This window comes from Zalophus californianus, chromosome 7 (assembly GCF_009762305.2).
Source record: "Zalophus californianus isolate mZalCal1 chromosome 7, mZalCal1.pri.v2, whole genome shotgun sequence".
Classification (NCBI taxonomy): domain Eukaryota; kingdom Metazoa; phylum Chordata; class Mammalia; order Carnivora; family Otariidae; genus Zalophus; species Zalophus californianus.
This window is the reverse complement of record NC_045601.1, coordinates 51608440-51628347: the sequence shown is the minus strand read 5'-3', so window position 1 is coordinate 51628347 and position 19908 is coordinate 51608440. Positions and strand designations below refer to the sequence as shown.

Genomic DNA, 19908 nt, shown 5'->3' with positions numbered 1-19908 from the left:
GTTCAGACTCTGGGTGTGAACAGGGTTATCATACTGTAAAATACCTAGGCTTTGACACAAAATAGTTGTTTTTCTCATCACACTCACTTATTAGTTCTAGTAGGGTTTTTTTTTTTTTTCCGTCATTTCCTTACTTTTTCTACATAAATAATCATATCATTTAGGGAGAGGAACACTTCTTCCTTCCCAATCTGGTTACCTTTTTTTTTTGCCTTCTGGCATTATCTAGGATCTCTAGTACAAAGTTGAATAGAAGTGGCAAGAACAGACATTTTCTTGTTAGTTCCTGATCTTATGGGGAAAACAGTCTCACCATTAAATGTGATATTAGCTGTAGGTTTTCAGAGATGCCCTTTATCAGATTGAGAAGGATTCTTTTCTGTTCCTAGTTTGCTGAGTTTTTTTAAAACATGAATAGATACTGAATTTTGTTGCATGTTTTTTTCTGCATCTGCATATGGCATTTCCTTTATTTGCTTAGTATGGTGGATTACATTAATTCATTCACAAAGGTTACAAGAACCTTGAATTTGGGGGATATACTCTTCTCCATTATGCCCGATTATTGTTTTCATATATTGCTAGATTCTATTTACTGATAGTTTGCAGGGATTTTTATGTTCAGGATATTAGTCTATCATTTTCTTTAACATCTTTTGTCTGATTTTGGTTTTGGGGTAACTTGGGTCTCATAAAATGAGTTGAGAAGTGTTCCTTTTATTTTCTGAAAGTGGTTGTGTAAGATTGATATTATTTCTTTGTTTAAATGTTTGCTAGAATTTACTACTGAAAGTGCTTGGAGTTGCTTTGTGGGACAAATTTTGATCATCAATTTCTATAGCAGCTATAGGGCCGTGAAGATTTCCAGTGGGTCTTGAATCACATTTTTTTTAGTGGGGGAGGGGCAGAGGGAGAGGAAGAGAGAGAATCTTAAGCAGACTCTATGCCTGAGGCAGGGCACAGTCTCACAACCCTGAGATCATGACCTGAGCCAAAATCAAGAGTCAGACTCTTAACTGACTGAGCCACCCAGGTGCCTCTTGAATCACATTTGATAAATTGTATTTTTCAAGAAATTTGTCCAGTTCATCTTAGTTGTTGAATTTATTGGTGCCAAGTTGTTCATAATATTCTCCTATTACACTTTTTTATTTTATTCTAATTTTTTAAAGATTTTATTTATTTATTTGACAGAGAGAGAGGGCACGTGAGCACTAGCAGGGGGTAGGGGCAGAGGGAGAGGGAGAAGCAGACTTCCCAATGAGCAAGGAGACATGGGGCTCAATCCCAGGACCCTGAAATCATGACCTGAGCCGAAGGCAGATGCTTAACTGACTGAGACACTCAGGTGCCCCTCTTATTAAACTTTTGATGTCTCTAGGATTTGTAGTAAAACTTCCACTTTTGTTCTGATATTGGTATTTTGTGTTCTCTCTCATTTATTATTGATCCATTTTGCTAGGCATTTATCAATTTTACTACTCTTTTGAAAGAATCAACTTTTGACTCAGTTAATTTTCTCTATTGTTTTTTATTTAATCAGTTTCTGTTCTTAGGCTTATTATTTTTTTCCTCTTATGGATTTCAGATTAATGAGTTGATCTTTTTCTAACTTTATTTATAAGGTAGAAATTTAGATCATTGAGATTTTTTCTTTTCTAATAGAAGGCATTTAAAACTATAAATGTAGAAGAGTCAAAAGACTATGAAGAAAGTATTCGTAGCCTGAACAACAAATAAAGCAGTATATTCCTATATACAGAAAGTTTTGTAAACCATTCTGAAAAATAAAACACCCACCAAAGAAGGACAAGGACATGAATAGGCAATCTGAAAAAAAGAAGTATGAATATAAAAAGATAATTCAACTTGCTAATAATTAAAGCAATAAAATGAAAATAGATTCCCATTTTCACCTGTCAGAATGGCAGAGATGTGAAAGATTGACAAAAGTCATTGTTGGCAAGTGTATGAGTCAGAATAAGGGCATTCTTATTTTGGTTGATGGGAGTGTATTAATTGGTTATGAAAGAATTAGGGGAACAAAAGAACAGACGAGACAATGGACAAAATGGGCTGCTCTTGTCCTGAGCCTTCGTTTAGAAGGATAACTGGGCAGAACTGCTCCTGAGGTGACAATCAGGTGGTCATTGTTACCTGTGTTTGGAGGTGGATTTTGAGGACGCTGGAGAGGAAAGGGGTTGGTAGATAGCATGCAGGAGTTGTACTTCTGGCCCACTGGGGGGGGGGGGTGGTAACCAACCTAATAAAATTAACTTCAGAAGGGGGTTTGTAAACTATACATGTTTGTTAGCAATAAAGGAAGCCACCTTCTTGGGGGTCTGCTTCCTCCCAAAACTTACCTGTTCTCTCTGGCGCCCAGCCCTCATGCTGCCCTTTGGCTTCCGTGCTGATGCCCTGGCCCTTGTCTGTCCTGTGACCAAAGCTTTCAGGTAAACTAAGGTCAGATCCAGCCCTACTGCTCATACAGTCCAGTGCAACTACGAGTTGTCCACAGGGGATTTAGCAGCCTGAAGTTGTGCTGGATGAAAGTGCAGTTTACCTTAGGTCATTTCCAATTTATAGCCCTTACTTAATATATAATGCCCTAGGGGTCTTACATTGCAATAAGTGACCATTTTCTAACAAATTAACATATAGTGGTTGAGTTTAAAATTGGTAGCTGAACAGAACTGAGGTGGATTTTTGTGTCTGTATGTGTAGGGATGAAGTTGTTAGGATGATCTTTACTCTTACTAGTTCAAAATTGTTAGTATGTATGTATGTGTGTGTGTTTATTTAATTCCTACCTTGTTCAAAAGGATTCAAGGAAGCTTCTCCCTCCTCTCCATCCTATCATACAAAATAGAATAAAATAAGTAAGAACCACATCATGAAGAATGCAAGCTTACTTAGCCCAGATGTCAGCCTCAGTTTGTGTAGTGAGGGAACAGGAGAGAACAATATAAGATGTGGTTGGCTAAGGGATTGGAGCAGGAAATCAAAGGATATAAAACGGGAGAGAGAAGCAGAGTGATTCTAGCTGATTTAGAAGGTAAGGTTGAAGGTGACCAAGTTTCCACTTATTTCTACAGGGGATTTGAAGCTTCTCCAACAGTAAAACCCTGAAGCTATAAAGAGTGAAGCTGGAGACATCCTTTTTGACTTATTAGTTCTAGTAGGGTTTTTTTTTTTTTTCCGTCATTTCCTTACTTTTTGACTCTCAGAGGCTCATTTCTTTCGAGCTGCATTACTGCTTGTGGGATTGCTGGAATAGGTGAAGAGGCGGGCCTGCAATACTGTTAGGTTGTGAGAAGGAACTTCATGGTGATCTTTAAAAATAATACTTTTATTCCAAAAGTTCAAGTGAAGTTTAACATTAATTGAAGCTGTCAGGCAACCTAAAATTTCCTCTCTTTGAAGAAAGCTGATTTTCTTCCCTCAGATGAAAAGTGAGTGATTAATTAGCCTGTCATTATAAAAGGAGATAATAATGTTAGTAGATACTGAATTTCCTGTTAAATGGATTACCTATTATATTCCATTTGCAGTTCCTGTATATATTTTAGAAACACCTTCATCTTCATACTAAGTCACCACTGTTAAAGCTACATATTAAAATGTTAAGCTTTTTCTTGAACAGTGATACTTCACTCTCAGAAGAGGGCCAGCTCAGATCATCTTCCATCTTAATGGGCATTTAATGCAGCTTTCTTGGGGTATCTTACTTCTCCACCGCCATTCCTGCCAACCCCCACTCCCCCGGCATATATACAAACACACACACAAGTGTTTTCCCCAGTGGGTGTTGGGTCATACGTACCTGCATGTGCATGTGCACTCGGGCAGTCCAGCTGGAATGATTTCCCAGATCCTACATCTTCCTCTTTCCTGATTTATGCCCTCATTTTGGTGGTGTACCTCCTCCAATTGCTTCATGAGAAACGGTTCATGGGCAGAACTTTTTTTGAGCCTGTACATTCTAAAAATGTCCTTATCCCATCCTCACATTTGATTGTTGCCGTTGAGAATTTCTAATATCATTCTGTTCTTGATGTTTGGTTTGAAGCATGTTCTTTGTTTTTTCCTCTTTAGAAGCTTGAGCTATCTTCTTTTTATCTTCAATTTTCTGAAATTTTATACTCCTACCACCAGAGATAAGAGATGCCACACATTTCCACGCCTTTTGGAAGTTCTGTAGTGTAAATTGGATTGTTTCTAGACTTCTCCACTGCCGGCTTAGAGTTCAGCTTTCTTGGGCGTGCTTTTCAGTTTCAAATGATTTTTTTTTTATTGCTATCTCCACTCTTCTCTTTGCCCTTGGGCCTTATGTCTAAAAAAATGAACATAAAAAACTTTACTATAGTTTTAGTAAGGTTTGGGAGGAACAGAGGTGTTCACTTCTTCATCTTTATCCAGATGACTATTCATTTGCCCTTCAAACACCTGCGTTGTGCATTTTGTCCCCACCGTATCACTGAGATTGCCTACAGAATGGCCACTCAAAAGATCCTGTTGTTAGATTCCCTGGGCATTTCTGTGTCTTCATCTTCCTTGACCTCTCGGGAGCATTTTTTGTTTTCGTTTTTGTTTTTCTCTGTTTCATTTCCTTTTTAAAAATTTTTTTTATTTAAATTCAATATAGTTAACATATAGTATATTATTAGTTTCAGGAATAGAATTTAGTGATTCATCAGTTGCATAGAACACCCAGTGCTCATTACATCAAGTGCCCTCCTTAATGCCCATCACCCAGTTACCCCATCCCCCACACACCTCCCCATCCCAGCAACCCTCAGTTTGTTTCCCAGAGTTAAGAGTCTATCTTATGGTTTGTCTCCCTCTCTGTTTTTAATCTTATTTTATTTTTACTTCCCTTCCCCTGTGTTCATCTGTTCTGTTTCTTACATTCCACATATGAGTGAAATCATATGGTATTTGTCTTTCTCTGACTGACTTTGTTCACTTAGCATAATACTCTCTAGCTCCATCCATGTTGTTGCAAATGGTAAGATTTCATTCTTTCTGATGGCTGAGTCATATTCCATTGTGTGTGTGTGTGTGTGTGTGTGTACCACATCTTTATCCATTCATCTGTCGATGGACATCTGGGCTCTTTCCATAGCTTAGCTATTCTTTGTGGACATTGCTGCTATAAACATTGGGGTGCATGTGCCCCTTCAAATCACTATGTTTGTACCCTTTGTATAAATACCTAGTAGTGCAATTGCTGCGTCACAGGGTAGCTCTATTTTTAACTCTTTGAGGACCCTCCCTACTGGTTTCTGGAGCGGTTGCACCCCGTCTCAGCAGCATTTGATGTGGATGTGACTTCTCCCTCCTTTTCCAAATGGTCTCCTCCCTTTGCTTTGATGACTCCATGCTGTCCTGGGGTTTTCTCAAAAACACTGGCCATTTTTGTCAGTCTTCTAACCTGGTTCCTTCTCTATATCCATCCTCTGAATAATTTTATATAGAGTGCTTCAGGCTAGTTTTTTGGGGCTCTCTCTCTATCTTCACTCTCCATACTAGGTTTAATCCAGTCCCATGACTTTAAAGGCCGTGTATGTGCTGCTGACACACTCTAAGATCTCTCCTTGCAGAAGTCTCCTCTCAGAGACTCAGAAGTTCTCACTTGACCTCTTTGGGCATGTTGTAACAGAACTCTTGGTTTCCCCTCAAATCTGCCTCCCTGCAGTCCATCCCTAAATCAGTAAGTGTCACCACCAGGCTCAAACAAAAGTAATTGGATTGACTAGGCGCTTAAAAAAAAATTGGTGTAAAAGTTGATGGTCAACTGCCCACCAGAGGGCAGTGCAGGCAAGTGATTCTATCCGCAGCAGGCCAAATGAGAATTGTGATTTTCTTTCCCACATAACTGGCTCCCCAAGAGGTCGCTCTTCTCTGCACAAAACATTTTTAGGCTTCTTGGACCACTTTGGAAGAAACAATGTGGATAGTTAAACTGCTTCCTGTTTCTTTTTCCCCACTCAAATCTATTTGTAAATTCTGTGGATTTTAGCCCTTGGTTCCTCTGCTTCATGGAGTCTTTGGAAGAGTCTGGATATGTTAGGTGTAGGTCTGCCCTCCCATGTGGGTGCTCTAACAGCCCATAAATCATTGGCCCACTAGTACTCAGGAATCACAACTGTCTTTTTACGAGAAGCTGCCAAATCATAGTCCTACTGTAATTACTCCCTAAATTTCCTAGGATCTATTAAAATTCTAGGAATTTCATTCAGGGATTTTACCTCTCTTAAAGCTGTGATGTGCTTCCTTCCTGAGAGACTGACTTACCGTAACAAAGAAGATGGGTTCACGCAAACCTTGTAGAAAGTTACCCAGCAAATTAAATGATTCATCTGTGGTAGGTGCTGCTCTTTACCTAATATTTACTCAATGCCTGAGGAACCAGACTGTGCTACCAGACCAGGGGTAACAACCACAGAGATTAGGGAGTTAGCCCCCGTCTCTCCAGTGCATATAATTAAGTGAAGGGGGCAGACATCCTAAATGAATTTAGATAAGGCCTACAGAAGTAAGTGCTATAGATATAAATGAAAGTGCTTCGGGAGGGAGCAGGTGATGAGAGAGGATTGTTGCAGGCGGAGATGGTAGGTATCACTCATCTTACCTTGGCTCCAGACATGGAGTCCTTTTGAGAGGTCCTTCAAGGCCAAACTCAGCGTCAGGACACTAGCCACTGGATCGCTTGCTCTGACCATCCCCAGATGAGTTAAGTGCCCTTCCTGTGTTGTCACCATCCAGTTCATCTGTCTATTACAGCATGCTATTCACGGTTGTTCATTTGCAGTTGTTCTTTTCTGAGGACAAAGACTGATTCCTAGTAGATTTGTGCATTCTCCTATTCTGGCTCCATTCTGGTCCTGTACATGTTTTTCTTTCTCTAAAGTACTCTCTTTTTTCCTTCTGTTTTTCTATCACTTTCTAAATGCAATGGCATAGACTCACTGACATCTTAAAAAGTAAAGCGGAGAAAAGGAACTAACAGCCACTGAGTGCCTTCTTTGTGTTAAATGCTATTCACCGTGTTAGCTGTTTTATGAGCATTTCCTCACTTAACCTTGTTCCTCTAACAAACACACCAAGCTTCTTGTCTTTTAGGTCTTTGCATTTGCTGTTTCCTCTAGTGGGGACTGTTTTCCTCAAGTCCTCAAGAAGGTGGCTTCCTTTATTGCTAACAAACATGTATAGTTTACAAACCCCCTTCTGAAGTTAATTTTATTAGGTTGGTTACCACCCCCCCCCCAGTGGGGGCGGATCACAGGGGCAGGAATTAGCTGAGGCCAGGCCAAGAATCTTTGACCTCCTCCCTCTCATTGTCCCCGCCCTTCTGGTTGCTCCCCACGCGCCCCCCCCCCTCCGTGCATCAAGTCCTGGTTACTGGATGTCTCAAGTTAGTTTACTAATTTTTATTAAAATTGCTGTATTTATACTTCATTATAACTGGTCGTGTCCTTCAGACTGTACCCCTTCCTAGGAGATAAGGGATTCCTTTTTTTTTTTTTTTGGCTAGCTTTCCTCTTAAGATTGGGCTAATCAATCATCTTTTAATTGAATTTGTGTTTAATAATTACAGGCACCATGCCTCCCCCCCCAACCTCCCATCCACGCGTTAGCAGGGGTGGTGCAGGGCCTGGGGCATATGCCCCCAGAACCAATCATCTTTTAATATATAGTTTTGTTCTGTATAGCCTGGAAGTCTAGAACAGACCTTTGTAAACAGATTTATACTTAATAAAAAATTCACCTATTTCTGCAGATCTGGTGTTAAAACAATATAACTAAGTGCTCATCTTTTGATGTACACTAAAATCTTACTTTTAAAAATCTTCCCCATCCTTTAAGGCTCAATTCAAGTCCAGACTCCTCTGACATTTTCTATACCTATAGTACTGCACATTAATCTTTCCTGCTCTGAATGCCCATGGTCTACATACTTAAGTTTGGCCATTAATCTAGAGGATCTTATTTGTTATTTGTTTTGTGGATCTAAATCTTAACTGACCAATGAGATGGTAAGATGCCAGTTGATTGTAGCAATGTTTTCTCAGTTTTTGCTATGTTGAAAAAGCGCCACTTTTAAGGGCATTTTTAGAGCGAAATATCTTTATGTATTTTTCCTAATGGGTTTTACTTATTTTCTTAAAAATTACTTACCTTGTTTAAATTCTCTTAAAAACATTTTCTTTAAATTTAAGATTATTTTTTTATATTTTAATTATTAATTTTATTCTTAGTGTTTATTTAAGAAGACTAATGTGCTCAGGTATAATGCACCAAGAAAGTATTCAGAAAAGAAAGAATATTAATTATTTCCTGTAGATTATCTGTAAAAAGCCATGTCAGAAACTACACTTATTTAAATCTTTTATAGGACCTTGGGGTTCTTATAGTTGCTATATTAAAGGCATTTTCAATGTTTTGCAGAAAATTTATAAAGATTTATTTGATAAAATTTCAATATTTTCATAGCTATAATTGTCTGAGCATTCCTAATTACATGTTGAGCTTTCTAATTCTTACTAGAGCTGCTTCTTCCTGGCAAAGTTTAAACATCAGTCTCCAATCAGTTAGGTTAATCTCTATATAATATAATTAAATTAATCTGACCTGGTTACTGGGTACATTTCAAATACCAGACTGATATTTATCGTGACTTCACTAAGAATATTTCAATTTTAAAATTGACCTTTTAGAATCAGCCTTTCTTTACTCTGCCAGTTATATTTAACAGAAGTATTTCTTTTCAAAAGTAACCCAACTTCATTACAGTATTTAATTTCAAAAACCAAAGTGGTTTTAAAATGTGTATAAGGAAAAGTGCCTTAAAAAACTAATGACATTTCTTTTCATTTATAGAGATACTTTCTAGTTGGGAGCAATCATGCAGAAACAAAATACCGTGTTTTAAAGATTGATAGAACAGAACCAAAAGATTTGGTCATAATTGATGATAGGGTAAGTATCTTGGAAACCTGAATGCAAACAGTAATTTTTGTACCTGTTAAAGGGTGTGAACTATCCTCACAGCTTTTATTGATATATTTTTTCCTTTTTTCATCAGGCATCTGAAAATTTTAATTATTTTTCATGGTTGGCTGGAATTTAAATCTCTAATCTGGCTTCTAGGAATTACTGATGTTACAAAGTATGCTGGAATTATACTTTATACTTCATTTTGATTTGTTTTACCAAGCAAACTCTTTGGATAAGATAATGAATATATTTTTTTAAAGAAGTGGTATTTTAAGGATTTAATCTAACTCTTAATATTGCATATATTGAAGAGATTATTTATTACTGTGCTTTAATATGAAGCCACTTGAAGTCAGGGCAGACTTCTGTGCTGCAGACTTTTAATGATGCTGCTAAAAATCACCTCTAGTTGATCTTCTGGTGACTTGCTATGCATGAGAGAAATGTGAAGCTTATCCAGATGTTATATTATCCAAAGCAGGAATACAGACTTAATTCAGGTAGCGCAAAAACATGAGACTGTTAGTCAAAAGTGAAATACAGCATGGTGGTACTGAATAGTTAATTTTAACCCTTTCAAATGAGAGAACCTAACTTACCCTTTGTATTGAAGTTCTGTCTGAATATTTTGAATCCGTGTCGATTGCTGGTTTCTCAAATATGTTGGTAGCTACAGTTTGCAACCCATTTTCACTAAGTTCTTTGCAAAACTATTTTCTATGTTATAATAATTTTGGATAAATTGTATGTTGTGATTTCTAGCACTCATGGGTGTTTTTCTTCATTCCCCCCCATTCTGGGAATTTTTATTAGTATAATGTATTGATTCTTGGTTTCACTTGGGGATGGGAACAGTTGATCAGGGATTTCTTTAAGAATCTAAGAAAAGCTGTGGGCCTCATAAAAATACACATATGTATGTATAATCAAAAGTTTGCACACAATTCTAAGGAGTTCACAGATTTCTTGAAATTTGCCTATCTATAATCCTTTAAATGTGTGGTTCAGAAGGTAAGGGTTTTTTTTTTTATTTTTAAGGATTTTATTTCTTTGCGAGAGAGAGCATGAGCGAGCAGGGAGGGGTAAAGGGGGAGGGAGAAAGAATCTAAAGCAGATTCTGCACTGAGCACAGAGCCCGACACAGGGCTCGATCCCATGACACCTGTGAGAGATCATGACCTGAACCAGAACCAAGAATTAGATGCTTAACGGACTGCTCCACCCAGGCGCCCCAGAAGATGAGGTTTTGACAAAGTTTTTTGGTATAGCGACTTGTGATCCAGTAACCACCCATAATTGCTAATGTTAGGGAATTTGTTGGCTTTTAAAATTATAGCTTGGTTATGCACTATTATGTACTTCTCTATGAAATAGCTAATGTTTCTTACAGGCAATAAATAAAGAATAAGCACAACCTTTTGGATTAAATTTGCTTATTTTTAGCACGTATATACTCAACAAGAAGTGAGAGAACTTCTTGGCCGCTTGGATCTAGGAAATAGAACAAAGATGGGACAGAAAGGATCCTCCGGGTTATTTCGAGCTGTTTCAGCTTTTGGTGTTGTAGGTAAGAAATATACCTCCTTCTTACTACCTCTTTTTTTTCCTATATAGACTACTAAAAGATTGTTTTATGTAGTTTTATAATTATAACCCGTCAGCTATGGCTTTGGTTGTTTAAAATTTCATTATCCATCAGTCAGATATCAAATAGCCTTTATATAGCATCTGGTATGTGCTGCTCAGTTTCATATAGGATATGAATTAATATAAAAGTGATTTTGGCCTTTATGAAGTCTGTTGTCTAGCTTGATAAGGAATGAAAAAGTAAAAAATTAGCTTGGACTATAAACATCTGCTTCACAGCCCAGACTTGATGTTGATCACTTTACATACAGTTCTGCTTTGGTTTGAACCTCTCTATTTAAAGTTTACTTAAATTCCATCATTCCCTCAAATCCGATAATGACTCCTTTACTTCATTTTTTCACAAATATAGACTTGGTTTTGGCTTTTAAAGATTCTGTTGTCTAGCTTTGGGACAGCAGTGAGATGCCCTACAGTTCTGGTGTGGATACCATCTTTCTTTGCAGTGAGTCAATACACGTGTCTTTGCTGTCCTGTGGATCTGTCCCTGGGAGTCTTAGGCTGACGACACCAGGATGAGGGACAAAAACTAACATACACGAGGTAACGCCAAGATTGCGGTTAAGAGCCAAGCTGTGTAGTGAAAGTAAAATGGGAGTGGAGATTATACAAGAGGTAGATGACTTGGACCAGGGACGTCTAGGAAAGATTTCCTAGGAAAAATGAGACTCCAGCTAGATCTGAAGGAGGAACAAGATTTGGATGGATGTGGGGAAGAGGTGAGAGAACCCCAGTAGGGATGACGGCAGAGGCAGAGGCGTGAAGACGCCCATGGGTCCTGGAATGTTGGCATGGAGTTGGGTGAGGCCAGATTGCATGGGGCCTTGGAAGTCAAACAGAGGGCAGTTATATCTCTGCTTCTCTGTTGGCAGAGCCTTATTTTGAGTCTGATTTTTTTTTAAACATTTAACAACGTTATCTTTGTATTTTTTAAACCTCTGGACTGTATGCAATGTTGAATGATTGGTATCTATAGATGTTAACAAAATTAATATGGACTTAACTATGCTATATAGTTTCAAATTCTTGCATTTTTCTGATTAGCACTTTCTATTCTGTGACTCTGTATTTGTTAAAACTTTGGTTACGTTCTGCCATATTTGAAGTTTTTCTCAGTGTGCTCTCAGAGCTCTTCATAGGTAATCCCTTCAGGTCTATTTTGTGTCCAGGTGGCTGTTAGGGAAGGTCAAGAGTGGTAGGGAGGTTTAGTTTCTTCTTGGGACTGGCCCCTTTTCTACATTTTCAGCTCAGTCTTGACAAGTATGTTGAAGTTATATATTCAACAGATAAGTGCTTGTAGATGGATGTCAGGTGAGTTCATGTGTTCAAATTCCATAAATCCTCTTAAGTGTTAAGTTCCACTTTAAGTGTTGCATATATTTTATTTTATTTTTTTAAAGATTGTTTATTTATTTATTTGACAGAGAGAGAGAGACAGCGAGAGAGGGAACACAAGCACGGGGAGTGGGAGAGGGAGAAGCAGGCTTCCCGCGGAGCAGGGAGTCCAATGCGGGGCTTGATCCCAGGACACTGGGATCATGACCTGAGCCGAAGGCAGATGCTTAACCGACTGAGCCACCCAGGCACCCCTGCATATATTTTAAATTAAAAAAAAACCTGGAAATACAATGTGTCTTAAATACAGTAGGTTTAATTTCAGTATTAGTTACTTATTAGGTTAAACTTATTTCTTTAAATGCCGATACTTTATTATAACTTTTTCAAGTGGAAATTTCCTAAGGTGTATGTAATATTGAATGCCTCATTAGCCAGGGTTTATTATCCAAAACTGAACCTTCCTTGAATGATTAAGAGTAACGAAGTGAAGATCAGTTATTGAACCATTTAAAAATAGCTGCCCTTGGGTATTCTGGAGTTGTATTGGGCAGTTTGCCTTTACATTAAATGGCCTCTAGACCGCTCTATTGTTTTGTTTTTATGGTTCTTTAGTCATCCTTCAGTGTTCTTGGCATAGTTCTTCTAGCAGTATTCTTTGCCTCATTTTAAATCTATTGATAACTAAACTTGTAAGACCAGAAGCTTGATTTTTATCAATTGATAACTAGGTTTATAACCAGTTATTTATTGTATACACAAGTATTAGTAAACTTTGGGTGAGAGCTGAGGGTTTCTTGTTTCTCTGAGAGGTGACATTCTTAGATGTTGTGGTAGCTGTTTCTCTTATGGTTAGAGGCCTCTTAGGATTGAGACTGTCCTTGGGTAATGAAGTCACTGAAAGACTGACCTACCAGTAAAGTGACACAATAATGTACTATGTAAGGATTTATTATTTTTATGGAAATGTATTTTTTTGTATTCTTGTTCAACCATGTAAATAAAGCTTAGAATGAGTGAAGAGTAAATAGGGAGTTAATGAAAGTCTATGATTTGTCTAGTAAGTACTGTCTTAGAAACAATGAGGGATACATAATAGCAAAACACAAAATGCCTGTCTTTGAAAAATGTATAGTCTGATTGTCAGAATAATGCGTTACGAGAAATGACTAGAATGGTTGCCTTCTATTCTGTGGCCAAAATATTTTTCAGTTAACTTTTTCAGCATGCTTAATTTTTGAATAGTATTTTGCTGGAATGTGTTTAGATAATTATCATGCTTAGTTTACTTCATCATCTGTAAGAATCCTAGAGCAGTTTGTCTCAGTTATCTGTAGTAATGGACCAGATTTTTTCCACCAATATGTCACAGACCAACACATGATCCTACTGGTCTGCAGCTTGGAGCACATGTGACACATCACATGTTACAGTTACAAGTTCGGTAATCCCCAAACTAGTCTATGCCCTATTCAAAGCAAGTTCATTGGTCATGCACTTGGATGTTGTAGCAATCTCAAATTGCTCTAAAGTTTCTAAACTCTTACTTTTTATTTACTTGTCTTTTCATGGGCTTAGTACCCATGAAAAGCTCACAGATCATTGCTGGTCCCTAGACATGGGACATTTGTCTACCTTGTACATTTTTGACCTGCTCCATTGTTATTTGATGGCCAGTAGGAGGTTTGGGAAACCACTGAATGGGATCATGAGCCTCCCTCCTAAAGTTGTTTTATCTGGTCTTGGGGCACATGGATGGAGTTGGTGGATGGTTACCTGTAGTCTTTTACTTTCTTTCTTTCTTTCTTTCTTTCTTTCTTTCTTTCTTTCTTTCTTTCTTTCTTTCTTTCTTTCTTTCTTTCTTTCTTTCTTTCTTTCTTTCTTTCTTTCTTTCTTTCTTCTTTCTTTCTTTCTTTCTTTCTTTCTTTCTTTCTTTCTTTCTTTCTTTCTTTCTTTCTTTCTTTCTTTCTTTCTTTCTTTCTTTCTTTCTTTCTTCTTTCTTTCTTTCTTTCTTCCTTTTCTTACTTTCTTTTTTCTTTCTTTCTTTCTTTCTTTCTCTCGTTCTTTCTTCCCTTTTTTTTTTTTTAAGAGAAGGGGAGAAGGGGGTGTTGGGGCAGAGGGAGAGGGAGAGAGAGAGAATCCAGCATGGAGCCCAATGTGGGGCTCATTCTCACAACCCTAAGATCATGACCTGAGCTGAAATCAAGAGTTGGATGCTCAACTGACTGAGCCACCCAGGTGCCCCTGGTTACCTGTGGTCTTCACTAGACTTAGCTCTGTGACCATCCCAGCCCCTTTTGGTACATAGCTTCAGGTTTATGGCCTTTTTCTGCCAATGTCACCTGTCAGAGGATAGTCTTTTTAAGCTGCTAGTATGTTGAGGGGGAGTGGTAAAATAAGTATCCTTGTAGCCGACTAAGTGGTGGACTCAGTTGTTATTTAAAGCAACACCCTTAGAAATGGATTGCAGATCCAAGATAATAATGAAGACAACAACAACAAAGTGTGAGCCTCAGGCTAGTGAGGAAGCAGTAGATGTGGTGTTAGAGAGTCACTTTGGTTCTAGAGGGCTCTGTTGTGCAAAGGTCCTATGTACCTTGTGGAGGTTTTTCATGTTTCTCTGCCAGAGTGCTATTCTCCCTGAAAGCTTTTAAGATAATGACTAGCTGGCATGGTGACCCCTGAAGCAGGGATATTGCATTCTTCACTGTTGGTGGACTGGTGGGGTCCTCTCCAGCCACCAGCACGCTCACTACATCTTCTTACACTGTCCTTTTTTATGTACTTTGCTTGGTGTCCATTTCAAATGAAACAGCCTTCTCTACTTGGAGAGAGACAAATCACTTTTTCATGATGACTGTCATCTTGGCTTCTTGGAAGTACTCAGTGAAATTGGTCTGGGGTCAGAAGTACACAGAATGAAGATGAAAAAACTTGTTCTCATTTTAGTGTGTTAAAGTGATGAATAGGCTAACTCCTGGCAGATGTCTATGCCATACTAAAGTCTTTTAATTGTTGGCTATCTTTAATAGGAACATTTTAAAAAAGAGAGCGACAATTCCCATTGGTAGTAAAAAGGAAGAAGAAAATAATTTCATTTATAATAAGCTGAAGACATTTGTGCTGGTAGAAGAGTCTCCTTTGTGCAATATATTTGCTTCCCTTTATTCAAATTATGAAGAGAAAGGTAGAATGGTATAAATAGTCTTGAGCTAAAAACATAAAATTAAAATTCAGTTAGAATGTAGGTTGAGAAATTATTGCAGAGATTTTTTTTTGTATAAAAAGTAAGTATAACAAAAATAAAAGGAAAACTCATTCATTTTGGAAATATTTATTATTTAAGCCCTTGAGTGTTTTTATGCTGCTTCCAAGGGCTTTATTTTTATAAGTTTTATCCTTCTAAAAGGATAGCTTTTTTCTAACTTGCTTTTAATGAGATTGTCATCAGCTTTTTTCCTCCCTATTCCTATGTCCTTTATCTTTAATCAGGGAATTTTTTGCTAGTCTCTAAGGCAAAGAAAGGACTAAATGAACATTTTTAAAGCAGTTTGTGCTTTGTGGGTCTCTGAAATACAAGTATTTTTCACTATTTTAACGACATCTTTTCCTCAGTAATCTGGCTCGTAAAATCCTTGAGGCATCTTTTTCTTACATATTTTAGCTCATTTATGTTAATATAGTCAATTACTAGTTTCCTCTTTTTGTCAGCTGAGAACAAGACACATTGGGAATTTGTCACTTCTAGAGCAAAAATTCATAGCATCAGGATCCTGGCTCAGACTTTATAGAATATAACATTCTGAGAGAAACAGAGAGAGAGTGCAAGGGTGCATGAGCACATGCACACACGCACATGAGAAAGTTAGTTTTGAAAGATAGTTATGCTAGATATAAGATTCTTGGTTGACAGGTTTTTTTCTTTCAATGCTTTGAATATGTTATCCCACAGCCTTGTGGCCTCTGATGTTTCTGATGGAAAGTCAGCTGTATGATTTTATTTGACTCATCATATGAGTGAGCTAGGGTGAGGGCAATGCAGACTCAGTATTCTTGACCAGTCCTGCTGGGGTAGAGCCTCCACTTTATGAGTAGGAGTTGGGGAGAAGAAGGAAGCCTCTGATCCCAGAGGGGCTTGCCTGGGAATAGAGTTCCAGTTAACACTGAGCTGGAGACAGATGAGACATTCTGGTGGCCTGCACCTTCTGAGCAGGAACCCTGGCCTTAGACTGAGAAGTGGGGAGAGAAGGGAAAGCACTATCTTCTTGGCTACTTCTGCTGGGAGTAGATATTCTGTCACACTGGACTGGGAGAGAAGCAGGTTATGACTCAGACACCACACACTTGCTGTTCTTACCAAGGTTTAGTAGGTTTTCTTCAATAAATATTTCTCCATTTGCTATATGCCATTAGGACAGTTCCCAGAAACTTCAGTTTTGTTTTGTTTTTATAAATTTCACCAGTTATGTTTGTTTTACTGGAGAGAAGTTCTGCTGGGCTCCTCATGTTGCCATTTTGGAAATGACCCCTACCCCCAAAGGGAGTTAGTTTTCACTCCCAAAACGAAAGTTATGGGAGCCAAAAATTTTTTAACCAAGACTATAGAGTAATTGGTGTGTTGCTGAGAACTTAGTGCTTCTGAACATAATACATATGGTCTTTCTTTAACCATGTGTTAAATGTACATTTGTGTACTCCAATGATTTGACATAAAATATAACTTTATAACTCTCCAACATTCATAAAAAGCTTAACTATCACAAATGATACTTGTGGAAGATTGCATGAAGGATGTGCAATTTACTGGATATATTGTTTGCTGAAACCATCCACTTTTCTGGGATCTGGCACCACCTCTCCTTGCTCCACCTAAGTCACTTAGTTATTGTATAAATGGCTTCCAGTGCAGTGTGAGTCTATAGCTTGGCAACTATTGATTGGTCTAGGGCTGGGCACCCAACCCAAGTTAGGCCAGTCAAAGTCCTTCCCTAGGAATTCTGGAATTGAACTTGATAAAAAAAGTTGTTTCTTCCCAGTGAAGCTTTTGGATATAAAGCCTAGAACTATTAGGAGCTGTGTTTCCCACCATATCACCCAGAAATCGAGGAGGCTAGTCTGTGGAGAAAGACAAGAAGAGAGCACATGTTCAGAGATGCTTCTTGACTAGGTGTTTTTCTGAGGCCCAACCATATTGTTGCCTTTTGGTGTCATGGATCACCTCAGTATGCTTAATATAAATTTCTTTTTTTTAAAGCTGCCTCAAGTTGGGTTTTGCCACTAGTAATCAAGAGTCTGTGTAGTTTGTTCTAACTTTTGAGTTATCCCAAAGTATGTTCCTCAGAACATTTATTCATTGGTTAATTTCTTTTTAAAAAATAGGATGAGGTTCCATGATTAAATGAATCTAGAGAGGTGCTTAATCTTTATCCCCCATTGAGGTTCACAGTGCATGTTAGCACAGTTCTGTAAGTTTCTGAGAACCTATTTGGTTTTCTGTTTGTTTTTATAGACTTTTTACTAGTATACATATTGATTTATTTTACATGTATATTACAGTCTTAGCCATTTTTAAGTGTACAGTACAGTAGTGTTAACTATATGTGCCTTGTACAACAGATCTCTAGGACTTTTTCATCTTGGGAAATGAAACTCTATACCTATTAAATAACAACTCCCCTTAATCTTGTGTATGTTTTTGCTTAAAGCATCTCAATCCTATTTGGAATGAGACTAAATATAAAAGAATGAATGAAATAAAATTGTTTAGAATGATATTTTTTAAGTGAGATAAATATCAGTATAGATATTCCTAGAGATTATAATATGACTGAAAATTTGTATAGCTTTAAATCATAGAAATAAGGTAGGAAATATGTCAAAGATCTTCTACCTTCCAAATATGTATCTAAAAGCATTACTAAGTATAGGAAACATTATATTTGTCTCTCTTTTTGTGTAGGTTTTGTCAGGTTTTTAGAAGGCTATTACATTGTGTTAATAACTAAAAGGAGGAAGATGGCAGATATCGGAGGTCATGCAATATATAAGATTGAAGATACAAATATGATCTATATACCTAATGATTCTGTACGAATTACTCATCCTGATGAAGCTCGGTATGTAGTGGTGGTAGCTTCTGTTTGGTTTTTTTTTTTTCTTTTAATGTGATAGACCAATTAGAAGACAAAATATACTCAAAAGATTATAGATATTATGTTAAAAATGTAAAATACTAGCTCAGAATTCTATAATTTTGTTCAAGGTCTATTATTAAGCTCCATTATAACATCGATTTAAGTGAAAATCAGCAAAAGCTGCTAAAGCCATTAGGTGAGATGTTATCATTGAGGAACAGAATATTCACTCAGTCTCAACATATACTCCACGAATCTCTTTATTTACAAAGAAAAAAATGGCAAACATAATTACCCAAATGTTCAAACTTAGCATCACCAATAATGAGAGAAAACTGACATTATTTGCCTCTCAATATGAAGCAGCAGGAAGGACACAGATTACCTGTGTAGTTTTCTTGCTAAAAATATATATTTTTTTGTTTTATTATGCTGTGCTTACCACAGTGAGTGCAGTTACCATCTGTCACCATACAACGTTATTATAATATTATTAACCATATTCCCTGTGCTGTACTTTTCATGCCTGTGACTTATAATTGGGAGCTTGTACCTCTTAATCCCCTTCACTTACTTCACCCATCCTCCCCTCTGACAATACTTCACTAAAAACATTTAACCTAAATCTAAGCATGGGAAATAATCAGACAAATCCATCCTTGTGGGATATTCTGTAAGACAACTGGCCTGGACTCTTTAAAAATGTCAATGTCATCAAAGACAGAAAAAGCCAAAGGACTGCTAGATTTTAGAACAGGCATGACAACCAAATGCAGCACCTGAATATCTGTTGGATCCTGGATTAAAATGTATAACTGAGGCATGTATGCACACCCACACACATAGGTGTAAAGAACTTTATGGGGACATTTTGTGTATGGATAATATACCAGGTGATAGTGAATCAATATTAAATTTTAAGTGTAAAAATGATAATCTTCTTTAAGAGATTTTGTTTTTTCATATTTAGGAGTGAAGTGTCATCATGTCTGCTACTTACTGAAAATGGTTTAGGAAAAGAAAATGGAACTTGTGCATTTAAAGAGAGAGAATGTATATGTGTGTGAGAGAGATTTAATAGTGAATTCAGATGAAGGACATCCTGGAATTTATTGTACTGTTTTTCCTTCCAATTTTTCTGTAGATTTGTTTGGAGGAAAATTATTGGAGCCTTGGGAATGTGGGAAAAATCTATTAAGTTGGTAAAGAGTAGAATTGATTTATTTTAATACAGAAATATATTTATTATAAACATAAGGGTTAAAACGGAACAAAGTTAGGCATGCTTATTAGTTTTTTTCCTTTTTTAGTAATTTTTTTTAAGGAAGAGAGAGTGGGGGAGGGGCAAAGGGAGAGGGAGAGAAAATCTCAAGCAGGCTCAACCCCCAGCATGGAGCCCAACATGGGGCTCAATCTCATGACCTTGAGATCATGACCTGAGCCAAAATCAAGAGTTGGATGCTTAACTGACTGAGCCATCCAGGTACCCCTTATTAGTTTTTAAGTTTAGATTTTAATTATACTCTGTACTTTTATAGTGTTGTTCTAGATACACAAACCAAAATTTAAAGGTGGTGTGGCTCTCTTGCTTAAGGCCCTCTTAGATTGTAGATTTTGGACTCTGGTGATACTGTCTTTGATGATATTTGGAAGTGGGGTTGTTAAAAAATAATCTGTTTCATAGATGAAAATAAGAATTTAATAGATAAAATGGTCCTTTGTCTTACACTAACTGAAAAAATTATATCTCACATAGTTTACAGGCAGGCATGGTATATTAACTAAAATTGAA

General features: G+C 37.3%; 1 protein-coding gene across 5 annotated transcripts in view; it reads left to right on the top strand.

Moving 5' to 3' along the window:
- FIG4 (FIG4 phosphoinositide 5-phosphatase) overlaps positions 1–19908 on the top strand; it is a 129789-nt gene that overhangs the window by 6430 nt on the left and 103451 nt on the right. For 4 of the 5 annotated variants that reach the window (XM_027603009.2, XM_027603007.2, XM_027603010.2 and 1 more), the window contains exons 2-4: positions 8884–8982; positions 10444–10567; positions 17942–18098. In XM_027603009.2, coding sequence (XP_027458810.2) covers positions 8884–8982; positions 10444–10567; positions 17942–18098 — 380 coding nt within the window. Of the gene's footprint in view, positions 1–8883; positions 8983–10443; positions 10568–11126; positions 11191–17941; positions 18099–19908 lie in introns of those variants that run through there. The other variant, XM_027603012.2, reaches the window with a different exon arrangement.